At 34.5% G+C, this 21147-nt stretch overlaps 1 protein-coding gene across 1 annotated transcript in view; it reads right to left on the reverse strand.

Moving 5' to 3' along the window:
- Positions 1-21147, reverse strand: part of LOC106471630 — a 192708-nt gene that overhangs the window by 125268 nt on the left and 46293 nt on the right. Inside the window, exon 4 of the mRNA XM_022401203.1 lies at positions 2030-2227. Coding sequence (XP_022256911.1) covers positions 2030-2227 — 198 coding nt within the window. The remainder of the gene's footprint in view (positions 1-2029; positions 2228-21147) is intronic.

Below are 21147 nucleotides of genomic sequence, written 5' to 3' on the forward strand. Positions count from 1 at the left end.
GCGTGACAATAACCTGGCGACATCACAACGGTATTCAGCATTGTCGTGACAATAATCTGGCGATACTTCATCGATATTCAGTATTAGTGTGACAATAATCTGGCAATACTTGTACGATATGCAGTATTAGAGTGAAGGAAGTACAAACTCAATGTAAAGTAAAATCTTAATAATAAACTTTGGGTTGCTTTCAAGTTACCATCCTCTCCATGGGTGTTATATAACTTATCTGTTCATAACTAAAACCTCTACGAGCTTATTAAAAACACCTTAAAAGACACTTAATCATATCCTACAGTTTAAAATGTTTAGACGTTTTCTGTTGTTGTTGTTGTTCAGAGACTCTACAGTGCTTTTCGTGTTGATCCAAACTACAGATCCAGGGTTGTTAATACTACAGTTCATTACTCATTGGTTGACTCGATAAAACCACTAGTATTTCAGTCATTTTTAAGGTTAGCAGCACGACTAGCCCATCAATTATCCTGTCCTGACCTAGATTGATGACCTTCATAACCTGTCCCGTCCCTCTGTCCGGGGCTTACTCAAACACGGACATCCAGTATATGAATGTTATTTAAACTTCAGGATGAGAAGTTGGCTTCATTTACCCAAACAAGCATGAATTAATTACACGAAAAGTTAAACAAAGTAATCCATGTTCTATATAACGTATCTTACACTCGTGTGCAAAATATCTAGTTTTGGTTCAGTTTACGTAACAACACCTAGGCGGAAAGTTATAGGGGTACAATTTACGTAATATTAATGAACTGTTCTATAGCAGTATCAATATTATGTCTTTATTATGCATTATTTGAAAATAAAAAAATAAACCTTAACATTATAAAAAAAACATTTTATTAATTATATGATAGATATGTCATTGTAAACTATATGCTTCTAAAGAAATCCTAGTTTCTGTCCGTATATTCGAGTGCACGCACTACATTCACATAGTAACAATAAAAGAAAACGAAAAACAAAAAACGAATCATCAAAGAATGTCTTCGAACATCAAACATTCCGTTAATGTATTCATCCAACACTAATGTTGTTTTTTCACACAAGTTCTTTATCGATTGTACACAGTAAAACGTTTGTTTATTTTGTTCACAACGTTTCACCAGGTTTAGCTGGCATCATCAGGTGAGTTACAAGAACTGAGGCTAACAGAAATTAATTAAAAAACAAACGTTGTGAACAAAATAAAAGTTTTACTATGTACAACCGATAAAAAAAACTTGTAAGAATTTTTAGTAACATAATTCTTTTTAATATTTAATTAATGTTGAGGATGTTTTTGGACGAATTTTGAGCTGCTAGAGCAGGTCTTCGTGAGGTCAAATTATTCAGAAATTTCAAGTGTTGTTTGAAAGGTCTTTCAAAGAAGCGTGTTTCCTCGTGTATGTTGGACTTTACGTTTGTGTTTTTGTTTTTTTCGATCCACATTCCTCGTGTGTTTTTAGGTAACATTTTTTGTGATATGAACATTCTTAAAAACGGAATTGTTATCCTTTAAACAAAAACAACACTGGAATAGTCTTAATTGGGTGCTTTTTTTTAAAGCTGGGGATATATTAATATAAAAAAGACAACAATATAATTTTAAATGCTACTTTATTTCAGTAAATTAACTTTGTTTTCTGGTTCTTTTTTAACAGATTTAAAATGTCTGCAAAACACTGGTTAACTTTTATAAAAATATTCAAAGGTAAAAAAAAAATACACACTTACTTTCGACATAACCTTCAATACTGATTTATCTCATGTTGAATAGTAACACAAAAGAAAAAATAATTTTTGTTTAGATAGAACATGTTATTATTGCAATGTCAACCATTACAACAATTAATCTCTTCCATCCAAAGTCCAGAGTCAATTCACGAATAACAAAACAACAACAAAAATTCCAGAATTTGAAATCATTTCATGCACGCAATTCAACAAGAAAAGACTGAGAATACGTAAAGTATAATTCATTCATCAACAAAACAAAATTGCAGCTACACGTATTAAATTAGCCTACCTTGAACTGGATTCTTTGTAGTAGTGATCCGGCTGGAAGTAAAAACTCTTCACAAAATTTCGTGAAGTCCCCGAAAAACCGGCACAGAAGTATGTCACGCGCCTGTCTCACGAGCTGAGTCCTTACAAAGTAGAAAGGGTGATAGAGGGCGCCAAGAGTTGACTCAGTTAGTGCAGCCACTTTGCTTGGAGTTGGAATCTGTTTATAAGTGAAAAAAATAAAACTGATCAAGGTATATATTTGACGCAGATGTAGCTCACGACCGTGTCATAATATGGTATATATTTGACGCAGATGTAGCTCACGACCGTGTGATTATTATCACACGGTCGTGAGCTACATCTGCGTCAAATATATACCTTTTGCCACACGGTCATGAGCTACATCTGCGTCAAATATATACCTTTTGTCACACGGTCGTGAGCTACATCTGCGTCAAATATATACCTTATTACCACACGGTCGTGAGCTACATCTGCGCCAAATATATACCTAATTATCACACGATCGTGAGCTACATCTGCTCCAAATATATACCTAATTATCACACGGTCGTGAGCTACATCTCCGTCAAATATATACCTTATTATCACACGGTCGTGAGCTACATCTGCGTCAAATATATACCTAATTATCACACGATCGTGAGCTACATCTGCGTCAGATATATACCTCATTAGTGAACTAAAATAAAAAATATCTCCAAAAGTTTAAAACGTTTTGATATTATTCGGTACGTGATTTCCTTTAGAGACGTGAACATAATTTTTAATAAAACACGAGACAGAATACGAGTGGGCACGTGTGTAGAAAAATGGTTTGTTTGTTTTGTCCCTAATTTAGCAGTGTAAGACTAGTGGGATGGCAGCTAGTCATCACCATCCACCGCCAACTCTTGGGCTACTCTTTTACCAAAGAATAATGGGATTGACCGTCACATTATAACGCTGAAAGGGCGAGCATGTTTGGTGTGACAGGGATTCGAACCCGCGACCCTCAGATTGCGATTTGAGCTGGCCACCTGGCCATGCCGGGCCATAGAAAAAATGGAACAATCAGTATGTATGTACACACGACTTGCAAAGATAGGAAATTACTTCAAACTCGAGGCTTTTTACTATTATCCGAAACCAAAAAAAAATGATGGTAAATAAAATTAAAAAACATTTCTTAACATTTTTTTTTCAATGAGATAATAGCTTAAAAAGGTGTGTATGTATCTATCGATAACGATGCGATCTTCTCAAGCGTAATAAATAAATATATATAGCAATCACCACAGCACCATCAGGTTCGAACTATCTGTTTATTTATTTTGTTTCGGTAGGAAGGTAGCGCTTTCGCAGCTTTAGCACTAATCTTCAGCCATCTTAATTAAATATAATACATTAAATACGTAATTTTTAACAAAATCAAAACATATGTAAAACACATACATCCCAGTAAAAATATCTTAAAAGTTAATATAAGTAATGATTATATAAATTCCATAAACATTTAAAACTTGTAAGTATAACATAACTAAAAAACACCAAAAAATCCACAAATTATTTAAATAAGATTCAAATTAATTCCATACTTTTTTGTTAATTATTACAAAATGGAAAAAGAAAGTTCTTGTTGTAGGTTAGGGGTACTCGAGATGCAGTTGTGAAAGTGTTCTGAACTTTTTAATGAACTTTGACTTAGGTTTCTAACATGAAACTTATGTTGGTTCATTCTAAATCTTAAATTTTCAGTTTGACCACAATTTGCATATTTTAACATATAAATACAGTTCTTCGAACTGCAAGAGAAAGATCTTTTGATTTCAAACATAATAGTTCCATCTGTGTTTGTGTTTCTAATAATATTAATATGGGTAAAATAAGCTAGATTACAGAGATGACATCCCGAGTTTTACACCGATATTATTATTAGTATTATATATATAATTAAGTAAACTGTTCAAGTTTTTAGGTTGTTTATTAGCTACAATATCATTAGTATTACTTACGACTCTTCTTATAGTGCTAGATGTACAAATTATTTTATGAAAATTATTTTATAAAAAAAATTAGAGGTAATTTGAAGCTTATTTGAATAACTAGTGGATTTCTTGCGTTTTTAGTTGTGTTTTATTTACAAGTTTTTATTATGTATGGATTTTAGATAATATATAATTATTATCTATATTGATTTCTAAAATATATTTAGTGAGATGTATTTGTTTATATATGTTAAAAATTACGTATTTAATTAGGATGGCTAAAGCTCTGAAAGCGCTACAAATCTACTGAAACAAAAATGAATAAAAAGACGCGATATTTCGAACCTAATGATGCTTTGAATATATATATATATATATACTACACGGGCAAACTTAGGTATTCAGGATAAACATCACGTGCAGTTCCCCTGCGGCTCAGCGGTTAGCTTGAACACTTATAACGTTAAAACTCGACGTTCGTTCCCTATACAGCTTATATAGCCTATTCTGTAGCTATGCGCTTAATAACAAAACAAACCTGGTTGCGACAAAGATGATTTAGATTTACAAACCTTTACCTACTCAGTGCTTGCTAGATGAACACCAGTGACTCCACCCCGACAAACTCGAGTCTCACGAACTTGAAGAGAGATCAACTTGATTTCAATTCTTTTTCTAACAAAACAAAAATAAATTACCGTATCACCTAGAGGCTGAATGGTGCGGTAACCCAGGAACCCGCATGTAGCCACCGCAGCCTTCAAGAGCCTGAAGCACACATTCTGTGTATTTAGCTGGATGAAAGATTTAAACAATAGCCTCTCTCTGTTGATCTTTATCGGCAAGGGCCAGTTATTAATTAAGATGAAAAGCTAGTACTACAGGATCAGTAAACAACACTGATGGATAACTAGGGCTGTTAGAAAAAAGCATTTGCAAGCCCTGTTATGTGTGCTTGAGTAATGTTAATACAGTGTTTTTCGTAGGTTTTTTTTATTACCCGTGAATTTGCGTGTGTGTGCAATGAAATCGTTTGTTTGTTGTTGTGGATTTCGCGCAAACCTACACGAGGGCTATCTGCGCTAGCCGTCCCTAATTTAGCAGTGTAAGACTAGAGGGAAGGCAGCTAGTCATCACCACCCACCGCCAACTCTTGGCTACTCTTTAACCAACAAATAGTGGGATTGACAGTCACATTATAACGCCTTCACGGCTGAAAGGGCGAGCATGTTTGGTGTGACGGAGATTCGAACCCGCAACTCGCCAAAGAAATCGTACATCCTATGTTGTATATTACGTTTCAATACTTCCCGACACCCCATTTTCCTAATTGTAAAGCAACAGGCAATGGATACTGTTGTCCAGAAATGCGCAATAACTATAAAACAATTTATTAAATTATGTCATAAGTTTCAATGTGTTCCTTTCGTCTTCTGGTTTTCTCACTTCCGTCGCAAGCACTTCTCAGTGTGTGTTTATTTAGTTAACGTGCCGGGTTTCGAATCGAAAGATCCATGGTTTGAGCCGCGATATGCCGTTAATTACGCTCTGCACTTTCAGCTGTGGAAACGTTATGATCATAACAACCACTCCCGCTTGCTATTTGGCTAAAAGCAGCCGTATTAACGGTGCGCGCTACTAACTGGTTACCTTCTCTCTCTGGTCTGCAGTTCTAAATCAGGGAGGTTAATGTCTAAACCTTGGGTGTCTCTGACCTGGTCGTTATGGTAAAATGTACCAACTTAAGTGTGTTTAGTTAACAAGTGAAAAGCACAGGTAAGTATTTAGAGACATTAAACCTCCGAAAATATTCCAGTTTTAACAACCCTGCAGGTTGTCCGATAAACAACTTCCAAAACTGACAACTTTTTCTAAATAGAAGTAAGTCGATTTTATCTAGGAACATTCGTGCTGTGTACGTTCAAACACCGTTCACCCTAGGGGAAATGTATCAATATATATGTACGTGATAAATAAACAAGCAGATTATTGCTACACACACATTTATAGTACGTAAAGAAAACGTGATTATGACATACACGTTTCCTAAAAACTTTGATACCATTTATCTAGCAGTAAAGGTTTTTGGAGAATAAATAAAGCATAGACTGGCGAGTCTCCATTTTGTTTACAGGCTCGTCGTACAGTCCGGTAAGTAAAATAAAAATATTTGCCCAAAGAAGCTAGGGATTCCGTATTAAATCCTTTATTTATTTCCTTATACAACGCCGCATAAATAATATGCATGATCCAGTGGTTAACTTGCTGGAATATGAACCTCTAGATCCAACATTCATGTCCCGTTACCGCCCAAAAAAAAGAAAAATCATGCTTCCCACTTTGGGGCCGTGAATGTATTATGAAAGTGATAGCCAAATCCCACTATTTCTTCAGACGAGAGCAGCCCAAGAGCTGGCGATGAGTGCTGTTGACTAGTTCTCTTTTCTATAGTCTGTCAGTTCAAAATTAAGGACGGCTAATATCCGAAATAGAGCAAACAAAACAAATATATGTCCAAGGGAAGGTGACATGTATAAGTTATACCAAATAGTTATATAGCATTTAAATACGTAAAACCTTCGATAAATGAATATGGGGAGTTCTGAAATTATTTATTAAATTGTTTCATTCCGTTTCAGAGACAGGAGCCTTTGTTACAGCGGGTATCAGAATTTTATGAAATTGGTGGATAGTGTGTATATAAAGCTTCATAGATTCAATAAATGTGAATACATTTAAAAAATAATTTCTGAACATTTTTCATAAACACAACGGATGTTTATTTAGTTGTTTATAGCAAAGTTACTAAGGATATCTACCACTGTTCTTAATTTTGAACAGCCGATCAGAGGGAAGACAACCAGCCGGTAACACCCACCTCCAACTCTTGGGCTACTCTTTACCAACGAATAGTGGGATTGACCATAGCATTGTAACGTCTCTACGACTGAAACTGCGAGCACGTTCAGTGCTGGGTTTTTTATTCCATAACCCACAGATTGCAAGCCAAACGCCCTAACCAGTAGGTTACTCAACGGCTGAAGAGAAGTCTAAAAAAAAACGTTTGCACAGCTACACGGCTTATGATGATTTCAATGCAAAATTAACGACAATGTTCAGTCGAACTTCCAATGGCCCCAAATGGACTCTTTTGTTACCTGTATAAACACAATACTATACAATATTGTTATTCTGTTATAGATAAAAACACGACGTTGATTTCATAAACACCTGCTTAAAGTTGGTAGGTTAGAAACTTATTACACAATATAATTATCCAATACTACTTCACTAAATAATCACTCTTGTGTGATTTTTTAAAACTTTAAATGAGCAGTAGAAAGCCAAAGTTGTGTTCTAATTTCAGCTTTTGATAATAGTGTTCATTGTGGTATTTTGTGGGATATAACAGTATGTAAAATATTATCATTACGCTAACGATTGAAGAAAGCAAAATCAACTCAACATATTTCGATGTATTTTCACGCTGAAAGCTCTACATGGTAGAAGACTTTATGACGCAACTTGTATTTGTTAGGAAACTTAGCTAATTTCTGACGACTGTTTAAACACTTCACAGAACATCAAGTTCTCCATTGAGTAAACATTAAGTTTATGGACTTACAGTGCTAAAATCTGAGATCCGATTCTTGTGGTGTACAGAGCACAGACATCCCATCGTGTATCTTTGCTCTAAGGTCTAAAACAAGAGAACACTTACGTTAAAATTTCAATTGGTGGCGCCCTCTAGTGCGGAATTTAAGTCAGAAACATTAAGGATGTTAGTCTTACTAACAGGTCACGTTCTAGAGTCAAAACAGAAATATTAAGACAATGTCATATATAATTAGTGACCCACGAGAGCTTTTGTATTTTTTTTAGACTGTCATAATAATAGTTCGAAGCTATATATGATTCGCAGATGTATCTCCCGCCGGTTTTATTGTTTCAAATAATTTGCTTATGACCGTTGTTTTTTTTCCGAAGTCGTTAAATTCGATTCTCGAGTATTTCGATCAAGAGTTAGTTGTACTTTTACGTGTTCATTTACCTATGTACGTAATCACCTTGAAAATTGTATTTACGGTTTTAATGTCCACTGTCTACTCACTACTGCAGGATTGTTGAAGTGAAGTTTTTGTTAGGTGAACGTTAAAGCTCCACGAGTTTTCCCTTTCTTTACATGTGGTTATCAGGTTATTATTTTGGCACTTTCCTATCCTGTTCCTTTATTTTCTAGTTTATAATGCAATTGTTTTACGTCATTATTACAGAGGGTCGCACACAGTTGATGTTTCTGGATCCAATGCCTTAAGACAGGTCCTAGTGGTGTCATTGCTAGACTTGCATGAAATGAAGTTGGATGTATTATTTGACGATTGTTTAGGCAGAATATTCACGATGAGTACACTGGGAATGGGCGGCAACTGCCTGTTATATATATATAAACAAGTGTAGAGGGTGACGTTTAAAAAGTTTTCCGTCTTCCAACATCGTCCTCTACACGTGATTTTCTACAACAGGCAGTTGCCGCCCATTCCAGTGTACTAATCGAACTTTAATGTATTTTCTTTTTCCAACGAATGTTGTAAACGTTTTACTAGTTGGAACTAGTCTGGCGGTCGCGGGAATTTAAAGTGCGCTTACGTAATTTTGTCCGGATTAAAGGAGGTGCCGGACCATCAGTTGCCGGAAACTCGGTGGTGTACTGTATCACTTTTTCTCCTATTTTTTTTTCCTCTCTGTGAACTGCTTCATCCCCCCCCCCCCCCACTGCAGACACAGCGGCATGCATCAGAGCTTATAACGCACAGCGCAGGTAGTTCATTGTGTAATCTCGTGCTTAAGATAATCAAACTAGGAACTGTATAATTCCTTGATGGCCTTGTTAGGCATTCAGGTGGATCAGAAGTCTTGGTTATAGTACAAGCCCATATCACTGGATTGTCATCCATATACCTGAGCCATTTAGCATAATGTCATATTAACATGTTTTGAGAACTCCCGATAGGATTTAACGTCTTTTGCCACCTCTTTTTTTCTGTTGGTACATTAGTGCTCCATGCTGGAAAAATGTTCGTATTAGATGTGGTTTGTTGTTTCATTTGGTTGTTGTTTGGTCATGTGACCTGGGAGGATCGGGTACAGCCGGACCTCTACCTCCCTCCTTAACTATTGATTTGGTTTTTGAGTGTTGAATTAATTCTTCAGGAAAATACGGTCCGGTAGATAGAAAAACCCGTTCTTACATCATGAAGTCACTTTATGCGTCATTCGCACACGCGAGTGACCCTTTTCAGGCCATGTCCATGAATTGTATAACGTCGATTTTTTGACTTTTCTGATATAAACTTCTCTTTTTTTTTTTGTTCATTGTCAACATAAAGTTTTGTTCACATAAACAGTTCCATAAATATCAATTGAAAACATATGGCAATAATTCTATTTTCACATAAATAAACGCTTTTAAAATAATATTAACTCTATATTAACTCTATACCGATTTGCCCAGTAGTAGGTGGCCATAGAGTACATACGGATTTTACTAGATTTAGTGGTGAAACGTACTTAGGTTCTATTATCATCATGTATGATAAAGTTTTTCAGTGTTCGTAATGATTTATTTTTGTTAAGATTTTTGCGAAATAATCTATTTCGAAGCCTGTCTGACAACATGGGATGTTTGCGTAATTATGTAACAATGTTGTGTATCTAGGAGCTCTGTATGTTTTAGTGATTATTAAATAGATGTGATTTAAATGTGGTTTGGTTTGTTTTGAATTTCGCGCAAAGCTAAAGAAAGGCTATCTGCGATAGTCGTCCCTAATTTAGCAGTGATAGACTAGCTGGAAGGCAGCTAGTCAACACCACCCACCGACAACTCTTGGGCTACTATTTACCAACAAATAGTGGGATTGACCGTCACGTTATAACGACCCCACTGCTGAAAGGGCGAGCATGTTTGGTGTGACGAGGAGTCGAGCGCCTTAACCACCAGGCCGATTTAAAGGTGAATTAATACTGACAGCTACGTACATTTTGACAAGCTGTGGTTTGAGTCTGCACTGAAGAATAACACGTTTACTTCTACTGTTTATAAGTTATGTTGTAGCAAGAATACTAAGCATGTGAAGATGTCGAGCCTGTTTGGGTTGAATCACTAACAATATGTTGCCATAATTACTGGGACATTATGTTTGTATACTAGACAACATTCCCACATAATTATGTATGTTCTATTTTCACAAGAAACAATTTTTATATGTCGCGTTCGAAATCTGTTTTAATCATGCACCATTAGCATTTTCCATTACGACCGGCGTTCTATCTATAATACGAGGTTAAAATATAGACTTTAAGATAACCTCCCAATATGTTTAATCTGCTTAATTTAACCAGTAGGAAATAACGTCATAGCGAAGGGATTGTTGGGTTTTCTTGTCAGTAGTCAAGATTATGTTAGCTGCATTAGTCAAGGTTTGTAATTTGATGGCGCGCGGTACTTACCATTGTTGCTCGTGTTCCTTAGCTTTATACAGTTGCAATTAGAGAAATTATGACTTTTTCAAGACAAACACAATTATCTGAATCTCTACAGATTAGTATTTAAAAGGTTATTTATGTAATGGCGGTGAGGATTGTTTGTTTGTAGTTATGCACAAAGCTACACAATGCACTGCCCACCACGGGTATCGAAACCCGGTTTCTAGCGTTGTAAGTCCGCAGACATAAAAGCATTAGCAATACTTCATACGTGCTCGACAGGTTTTGTCGACCATAAGCGATGGAGAAGCAGCAATAAGGTTGTTGTTTCCAACTATTGACCTTAATTCAGGCGGCCGAAACAACAAGTAAGATCATTTAACTTGGCCGCTTTTCGCTTGGAAGCTATTGGGATGCTCTTGCGGAAAACGGAAGCGTTTTTGATTCTCGATGTCTTTTTTTTTCAACGACTCATTACGATGAATCACGAGAATCGAGTCAACGTCCAGTTTGATTCGATTCGTTTAATTCACCCGATCAACAAATTGTGCGGCAAGAGAAGTAACCAGCTTGATCATATAAACTCATGAAGTCACTCTTGAATCCGGTACGATCATCATTCTGGAATTTCCAACTCGAATATACACAAAAACTTCACATAGTTATAAGAATATTTACAACAACAATTACTATAATTATCATAATTTATTATTGTTATCATCATTACTACTATTGTTACCTTACTAAGACAAGTATACACAACCGTTGTGGTGTTTAGATGGTTTACTTTTTTTTATTATTAATGTTAACTATCTCCATCTGATGGGTTTTTGTAAGGTTGTTAGCTATTGGCTAAACTGTGTTAAATAGTTTATATTCTGATGTTTATTCCAGGATTTTTACTAAAATGTAACCTTTTGTCAACCTATACTTCAAGTGCAGCACAGCTACCGAGATAAACATCTTTAGAATTGTATATCTAGTCATTTTCCTTTCAACTAATCATTTATACCCAAGTGCTTCAATTTAGATGTATTGGTTTTGTTTCAGTAACTCCTAAACTGAATTGAATCAGTAAAATGAATTGAACTGCGCATCACTATTCTAAATTTTAACCAAGAATATACACGTATATTAATAACACTACTTTAGATTATGACACTTACTACAGGATACATATGTGACGGGTTTATTATTATATATTTATTTTAATATCAACGTTTGTTTAGATTAAATTTATATTTAGATTATATAACTTCATCGTGGAAAACTCGGCGTGTGTGGCTGGTAAATAACGAAGGACAAAGCTAGCTAGCTAGCTCCCCGTTAAGCGAATCGTACTTACCTCAACTCGTAATTAACTCGCTCATCGTGAACCCTCCATAAGATATCGAAAAATTTCCAGACTAGAAAGAAGACTTTATATTGCTTGTAAGTTTGTAAATTTTTTTGTACATAAATCATTGTGTGTAATAACTATTTGTAATAACTGTTTTTGTAAATTGTATTGTTGTTTGTATATTAAAACATATTTGTGTTAAAAAAAGAAAACTTGTGTGTGTATCAATCTTGTTGGCAAATATCATAAATTGGAGATATATCGGCATATATTTAAAGTGATGACAGTGTGTTTTATCGTGCTTCATATTTCATGTTAAATACATTTGTTTGTGTGTCAGTGAAAACTTTAAATATCATTTAGTAGATTAGCAATAACGTTGTTTCAAAATTTCATAAACATTTACAAAAAATATACTTTTATATCCTGGACAAAGCACGGTGTACGTGATAACACACACACACACACACACACATGTATATATTTATGTAGATGACAATGGAATGCTGAAGTTCCATTAATTACAAAAGTACTGATAGTATTTAAATAACCAGTAGGTGGCTACTAATTAAAATTGTTTGTTTGTTTTTTTAATTTCGCACAAAGCTACACGAGGGCTATCTGCGCTAGCCGTCCCTAATTTAGCAGTGTAAGACTAGAAGGAAAGCAGATAGTCATCACCACCCACCGCAAACTCTTGGACTACTCTTTTTACCAACGAATAGTGGAATTGACCGTCCCATTATCACGCCTCCACGGCTGAAAGGGCGAGCATTTTTGGTAGGACGGGGATTCGAACCTGCGATCCGCAGATTACTAGTCGAGGGCCATAACTACCTGGCTATGCCGGGCGACGTGTAACCAGAATTGAATTACTGTGTTAATGAGACTTTGTTTCGTTTCTACAGTTTAGGCAAAAAAAAAAAAAAAAACATATCAAAAAACAAATAAAACTATAAACTTAATGAAAGATATAGAAGGTGAGTTCAAGATATACATCGTAACTTGAACTTAACATATATAACATTGATTTCTTCTCAGAAAACTATTTTAATATTCTAATTCTGAGGAATTTCTATTCCGATTCAAGAGGAAAAGATAAACATTTATTTAAATGAAGCGCTTGATTTGAAGAATTCTATCGCTGCCATTTGAAGAAAAATGGAAAAGAAAAAAATATATATACGAAATGCGTAAACCCTTCAATTATAAAAAGTTTTTTCAACTTTGGAATTTAGAAAAAGAAAAGAGAAGTATTTAAAGACTTCGCGGATTAAAATGTTAAACTCCGAATAAAATCAATTTCACTGAAAATCCTCAGGCACTAAAGAGGTAAAAAAGAAATATTTTTTACTCTTGTTTTGCTTACTTCGTTTTTGTAGATAGCTGCAAATTAAGCACGTGATCCCGTTAAAGCGAGATCACGTGCTCCATTTGAACGGGATTGAAACCTACGAATATGATTGGACTATGAAAGAATCTCGGAGGCGTCTTTTAGTGTGAGAAGTAATCGTAATTTTCGTTAATCTAAATTAAAACTAGCCTTAATCAGGAATTTGTATATCTGATATTCCGAAACTAAGAATGACCTATTTACCATAAATATCAATAAAATTTACTGAATGCCGCTGATTCTGTGAGAAACGCAAATAAAGTCAAGTATGAAACAATGACACTTTCCAAGTGGAGATATCTTGGTACAAGTATGAGTTTTATATCATAACAACATTCAAAGTATTATAACCTCAAAGTTTTTGTTTTGTTTTTTACATTGTTGATAATATACCGTGCGTGTTTTTAACCAATTATGTTTTTTTTTCTTTCGAACTTGCACACAGGAACTATCTGCACATATCCGTCCCTAATTTTCAGCTGAAAGACTAGAGAGCTAGTCAACAGCATTCACTGTCCAGTTTAAGCTACTCTATATCTGACATAATAGGGATATTTGACCATCTTTCTTATGATATTCCAACGGCCTCAAAGGGAGACGTGAACCACGAACCCTCCATTCGCAGTCCGGGCACGTTAACTATTAGTCCAATTGCGGTCCTTAGATTATTTCGGTTGTGCTCTAATTGGTCCATAAACATATAATTCAGATTATCAGCAGCCTTCTAAAAACTGAGTGAATCAAGATTTTCCCTGCAGACGTTGACTATCCAAACCAATGAAATACTATATCAGCATTGTGACTTCTAAAATACAAGCCTGCTTCACGTGCGCTGCGATACTAATGGTCATCGTTATCCGTGATAAGAAAAGTTAAATAGTTACATATGAAGTTCATTCTAAGGAATCACCGCCAAATATTATAGATTATTTATCAATATTGTCCATATAATGTATTCCATTCTGCAGCAACAGATGGCGCTGTACAGAGACGAGGAGGGACATCAAATTTTCTTATGAAAGATTAATTGAATACAGACGCTGTTTCAAACAACATTAAGGCAATTCAAACTATTCTGATATTTAATTCCCTAGTCTACAAGTCTTCTATAATTATGTATTATTTATTAGTAGAGTTACGTATTGCAATTTCGAATGGTCTGAAATTGAGTTAACTGATAATTTAAATTTAGTAGTTAAATTGTACTTTGGATTTAGTAGTAAGTCAAGGTAACGTACTAATTTGCTGTAAAACTGTACATAAGAAGGCATAATAACGTAAGTCATGGTAACGTACTGATTTGCTGTAAAACGCTGCATCAAAAGTCATAACAATATAAATCATGTTAACGTATTAATTTTTTATGAAACCATACATAAAGAGGCATAACGTAAATAATGAGCAACGTGTTGTTTTTCTAAGGCTTGTTGTTTATTGCTTGTATGCTTTTTTATGTATAGTTTGACAGCAAATCTTATGTTACCATGTCTTACGTTATTGTGCCTTCTTATGTACAGTTTTAAAGCAAATCAGTACGTTACCTTGACTTATGCTTGTATGCTTTTTTAGGCAATGATTTAGAGCAGAGCAACTCGATAATCGTGATGTATATTGGATCTCCTAAATTAATAATATGGTTATTAATCAAAACCAAACCAATCTAAAAGACAGAAATTAATGATATTGTTATTAATCAAAACCAAACCAATCTAAAAGACAGAAATTAATAATATTGTTATTAATCAAAACCAAACCAAATCAGTATTTCAGTAACTACGACCAAAACTATTATATCCCTTAACACTAGTAACAGCACATTGCTTGGATGGCTTAAGAGACTGATGAACTAAAAAACCAAGATTTTGTCTTCCACAGCACTATTAAGATTACTTCCATCAAAATTATACTCATAATTCAAATTGTGTTTTCCCACATATATTACCTTGCATTTATTATAATTACAAGCCACCTACAATTTCGATAACGAGGAACCCAATTTGAGACTAATAATGGTTGAAGACGGCTTGAATGGGTGATGAAGAAAAACTTTAATATAAGTTTAACATAACAGCAAATGTACAACGTTTCGACAAGGTTTTGTTATCATCAGGTACCTGATAGAATCAGATCATCCCTCAAAATCCTTACTCCCATCCTCACATTTATAGCAGACTTACACTTGGTTCGTCTATCTCAACCCTGGCATTTCAACAAAGTTCTTTTTCATCAATATTTATATCAATGACATTTCAAAGCTACTCAATATGAAATTTAAAATATTTAGACATCTGCAATAAAAAAGTACTTTGGAGTTATTCAAAAGCTAGTTTTATTGTTAAGCGCGAAGCTGCACAGTGGACTATCTGGGCTGGGCCCACGGCAGGGATCGAACCCTATAACTAGTGTTATAAGTTTTTTATGTTTACCGCTGAGCCACTAAGAGCTCGAACGTTCGTTATTCTCAGACTAAACATCTCTTCTGTGCAGATAACATTTCACTGTAGCACAAACATTTCGAAATTTCTACCAAAGTGCACAATATGTATATATATATTGTGGCTTGTTGCTCTGTTCTATATCAAAATGTCTTTTAGATTGGTTTGGTTTTGATTAAAACCAAAACCAAACCAATCTTAAAAGACAGAAATTAATAATATGGTTAAATAACCATATTATTAATTTCTGTCTTTTAAGTTGGTTTGGTTTTGGTTAATCAGAAAGCTACATATTGGGACATATTTAATATTTCCACCACGGGTGTCGTAAACCTGAACACTAACTGCTGAGCCACTGGAGAATCTTTACTAGCCTTAGTTATTTTTATAATACACAGATCAAATGGTATAAAGAACGTTTCGTGTTTACACCTACTCACTTACTGCTGAGCCACTTCTTTTTTTTTGGGGGGGGGGTCTGTCTTTTAAAAGAAAAACTGAAGTCCTTAGTTATTTTTATAATACACAAATCAAATAGTATAAAGAACATTTACTAACTTACTGCTGAGCCACTTGGGAGGTGAGGGGGCTGTCTTTTAGAAGAAAAATTTATGTCCTTAGTTATTTTTGAAATATATAGATCAAATAGTATAAAGTACATTTCGTGTTTACATTTAAGTTTTTAGAGATCTGGCAAGTGAATAAATACTGATCAAAGGACTGACAACATCAGTTAGAATAACAAAAGTTAATGTTATATGATAAAGCTTTAAAGACCATGATAATCAGGAATCCTGCTTACTTGTGTTTTTGACGATGGTTAAAATATATTTGTGTATTACAGTTAAGCAAAATCACAGATCTGAGTAACTGCGTTTACATAAGTATTTGCTATATCTATTTATTTTACGTAACAATTAAAGAAAGAGAAAAACAACGTAATCAAGTAACGAGAATACTATAAATCTAGAGCAAGAAAGTTCCTCAAGTAGGCTTATGAATTTTTATAGTGCTTCCTGTCATTCTTGATATTGGTACACAGTGTCATAAGTTATCGAGCCATCTAGATCCAGCTATTAAAGTCCGCAATTTCTTCAAAATAGTTTAAATCAATACCGATAGATGGAGACGGTATTACTTTGCCAGAAAGAATCAATGTCGTTTAGGAGAACAGTCGGTAGCCATCACAGCAGATGTTTATATAATGAATATACATTGTTTGATGATAAAGAGATTACCTTAGAGTTAAGGCTCGTTTTATTTTCATGAGACAGTACATTCAATGCTAATAAGATAGAAAATTACAGTTTTCTGCGATATGCTATAAAAATCAATATTTTTTATTACACGCAACATATTTGGAAATAAGTAAATATCATATAGCTGGTTTAAATAATCCTAAGTTTTCAGGAATACAATAAGCATAATAACATCTTCCAATCTGCATGCCCAAATAAATAATATCTTTCAACTGATCAATACAAAAAAACAAAAAACTTCATTATAAAATTGGCATGAAAACAAAGAGGTTTTAAACAACACCTACGTTACTTTGGTTTTTAGATAGCTAAGTCATGATAGTAGAGGTTGACATCTGAGCTAAGAAAAAACCAGTATTTTTACCAGATAAAATCACACTGTTGATGAGGCTATTTATCACTCTAGCTGTGAAGCCGTTTCGTTTTTCGTTTTTGCGGGTTCGATTGGGGGCGTTTTAACAAGCTAAATTTCCCGAGAATCTCGCGACTGCTCGCGCTTAGAGACAAAGAGAAACTATAGCTTCGTCATACTTCAATTTCACCCACCGTCTTCTTCTCATTCGTCTCTTGATGACATGCTTTATCTTATCGCGAACTCGTATAATACCAAGGCACCTTGAAAAGTTAGCAAGCAGTGAACGTAAAAATCACGCAAGAAGAGAGGGGTAGTTTTGTGTTCATAGATTACAGTCAGCGCATACAGCATAAAAACACGACTGAACCGAATTAAGTTTCCCCCAGGCTCTTTATAAAACTTTCGGGGTTTTTTTTTCAGTTTAAAATACAATTATTTTAACCATCGTCAAAAACACAAGTAAACAAGATTCCTGACATATTTTAGTTTCAACTATATATTTTTTACTTTCCTTACCCTAAACTTAGATTACAATATTATGTTAATAAACAATTATTGAAACTTTCTGGTGAAATCATGCTGTAAGTGCTTTATTTATATCTAATTTGTTGGATAGTTTCTAGTGAAACCATGCTGTAAGTACTTTATTTATATCTGATTTTCTGGGTAGTTTTTAGTCAAATCATGCTGTAAGTGCTATATTTATATCTGATTTTCTGGATAGTTTGTAGTGAAACCATGCTGTAAGTGCTTTATTTATATCTAATTTGTTGGATAGTTTCTGTTCAAATCATGTTGCAAGTGCTTTATTTATATCTAATTTGTTGGATTGTTTCTGGTTAAATCCTCTTGCAAGAGCTTTATTTATATCTAATTTGTTGGATAGTTATTGATGAGCAAAACGCATGTATTTCAAAACCTTAGACTCTGGACATAAATCCAATGGTAAATCTTATACATCACACATCGTATGGGTTGTTTGTGTTTGGATTTGAATTCTATGTTGATTAATGTTGTTATTTATTGCGAGAAACAAGAGTCACGGCATCGTTTTCTAAGGTATTCTTAGAAAGACGGGTTTTCCCTGTATCTATTGTGTCGATTGGTTTGGTTTGTTTTCATTTTCGCGCACAGCTACACGAGGGCTATCTGCACTAGCCGTCCCTGATTTAGCAGTGTAAGACTAGATGGAAGGCAGCTAGTCATCACCACCCACCCCCAACTCTTGGGTTACTCTTTTACGAACGAATAGTGGGATTGACCATCACATTATAACGCCCCACAGCTGAAAGAACGAGCATGTTCGGTTGAACAGGGATAAATTGAGTCGAAAGGTTGCTGTGCCGTTTGACCTGGCATGGCCTGAGGGTTGCTGGCTCGAATCCCGAACTGTTTTGTCCTAGGCTTAATCTACCCTACCTGTTGCAAATATATTGCATTATTACGTTTTTGATACGAACTTGTGATTAACAACTAAACTAACAGAATATGATAGCATTAACAGCAAACTAATTAGAAAGCTAACACTTATACATATTATATTACCTTGAATCACTAGTTTGGTATCCAAACTAGTAGCGATACTATCGGCCGTAATCCCAAGAATATCATCCGAAGTTCGGCGTAAAAGACTTCTAAATTTACACATTAAATCAATAACGCAAAATAATGTTAATTAGTGTAAATATTGTTATTGTAACCAATAAGATTTAATGAAACTATAAATTGAATAGAACACTACCCACCACCAACTCTTAGGGGCTACTATTTTGCCAACTAATAGTGTGATTGACCACATTATAACGCCCCCACGGCTAAAAGGGCGAGCATGCTTGGTGACGGGGATTCGAGCCCTTGACCCACAGGTTGCGAGTTGAGCGTCATAATCACCAGGCCGACACAGTTTCAATTCTGTTCTTCAAAACAACGACGAACATAAAGAAGTAGAAAATTACTTAATTTGTCGAATTATATTCAAAACAACTGATACATAACTGTTAAAAATACTAATTTACATTTTATATTAAACATCTGATTTAGATAAACATCTTGAAATTTTTTCTTTCTTCAGTTTACTTTTTCGTTAGTTCTTGTTTTCTCCGTATACCAAAATGTCTGCTGCAACCACAGGTTATTAGTGGATAGTTATTTAAAAATTACATGACTTTATTTCATTATTGCTGCCTAAACTTCCTTTTACTCCATCTCACCGAAATGGCCAATTTGTCTGTGTCACGTAACCAAGCATTATTCAAATATCAAATGAGTACAATTAGCATCAAGCCCTAACCCTTAAACCTATAATGATGGCTGTTAAACTACAAGTAATTTTAAACCTAACTACTCGTACGTGCCACGAAATGAGAAACACATATGAAACGTATAATACAGGCTTTTCAACGAGATTATAAGATAGCCTTAACCTTACTTCATTCTGCAAGGTGGAAAGATAAGATAGTAAAGCATGACTGTCTTACCACATTCTCGATCCACCCCGTAAATAGCTCACACAGAAACTGTGATTGTGAAGCTATTCAAATATATTTTTTTATTGTTTGCACTAATACACTATCTTAATATTGTATATACAAAAAAAAGACCCAAGAGGTATAAAGACAAAGATATTTCTTTGTTCAGAAATAGGTCCTCGTTGTTGAAGCTATTTAGTTACGTCACAGACAGGAGAAATTATTTCGTCCATTAAAGTAAAATAAACAGACAAAAATACAACAGCCAACAGAGTTGTAATCTACAATATCATGTGCTTTGTATGTCCACTGCTAAAAATCAAACATTAGGGATAAGAAATGCATGGTCGTGTTCCAACTAACAAAACAATACTTACTAACTGAAGCGGAGTGTAGTGCTGCATCTGTTGTAAACGCTTGTATAGATACTACAAAACTTTATATCTTGTATTTGTTTTTGTATTTATTGAAAAGTTACTAAGGCCATCTATCTAAGTTCGAACTACTGGGCATAGGGAAGTTTATATTCCATCAAATATTAAAAATAAACAACGGAAACATATTTGTCTTATTGTTCGCCTGTCACGTTCTGAGATAAATCACTTAGTCGCGCGAATTCAGTAATGATTTCATTGTTTCACTGAAACGTAAGGTCACGAATGTGCGTGGAATGTTTTCTTCAAGGTGACTGTAACTTGTAAGTAAAAATTAACATTTCAAAGTGGCTATCTAGACAATCTGAGGTAGGGGCCAATACACGTGACGTGTTGGAGACCGAGTCTCCTACAGTGTTCAAATAATTCAAATACGTAACAAGAAAGCTGAAATCGCTAAAGAAAAGAAGCAAACCGAAAAAAATTATTATCAACGCGAAAGGGCCACGCCAAAGGAAAACAAAAAACAAACAAAAAAAAACTTAAGAAATGAGAAAGTAAATGTATTTCTCTATCCCTAAATAAGTCGAAGAAATCACTTTGTAGGTTTACGATTTGTTAGTATTTGTTGTTTTTTAGCATAAAATTAAACACTACATAGAATCGAACCCTAGATTTTAGCATTATAAGTCCGTAAACTTACCGCTGACCCACAGGGGGAGCATTTTCGTGATTACAGGATCCGTAATAAAATATGAACCAGATAAAATATATAAACAAAAGTACCTCAATATTGCACTTAGTTCTACTAGTACTAATATACGAACCACATAAAAATATTTAACAAAAATACCTCAATATTGCACTTAGTTCTACTAGTAATAATATACGAACAACATTAAAATATTTAACAAAAATACCTCAATATTGCACTTAGTTCTACTAGTAATAATATACGAACCACATAAAAATACTTAACAAAAATACCTCAATATTGCACTTAGTTCTACTAGTAATAATATACGAACCACATAAAAATACTT

The sequence above is a fragment of the Limulus polyphemus genome, unplaced genomic scaffold (genome assembly GCF_000517525.1).
Source record: "Limulus polyphemus unplaced genomic scaffold, Limulus_polyphemus-2.1.2 Scaffold114, whole genome shotgun sequence".
Classification (NCBI taxonomy): domain Eukaryota; kingdom Metazoa; phylum Arthropoda; class Merostomata; order Xiphosura; family Limulidae; genus Limulus; species Limulus polyphemus.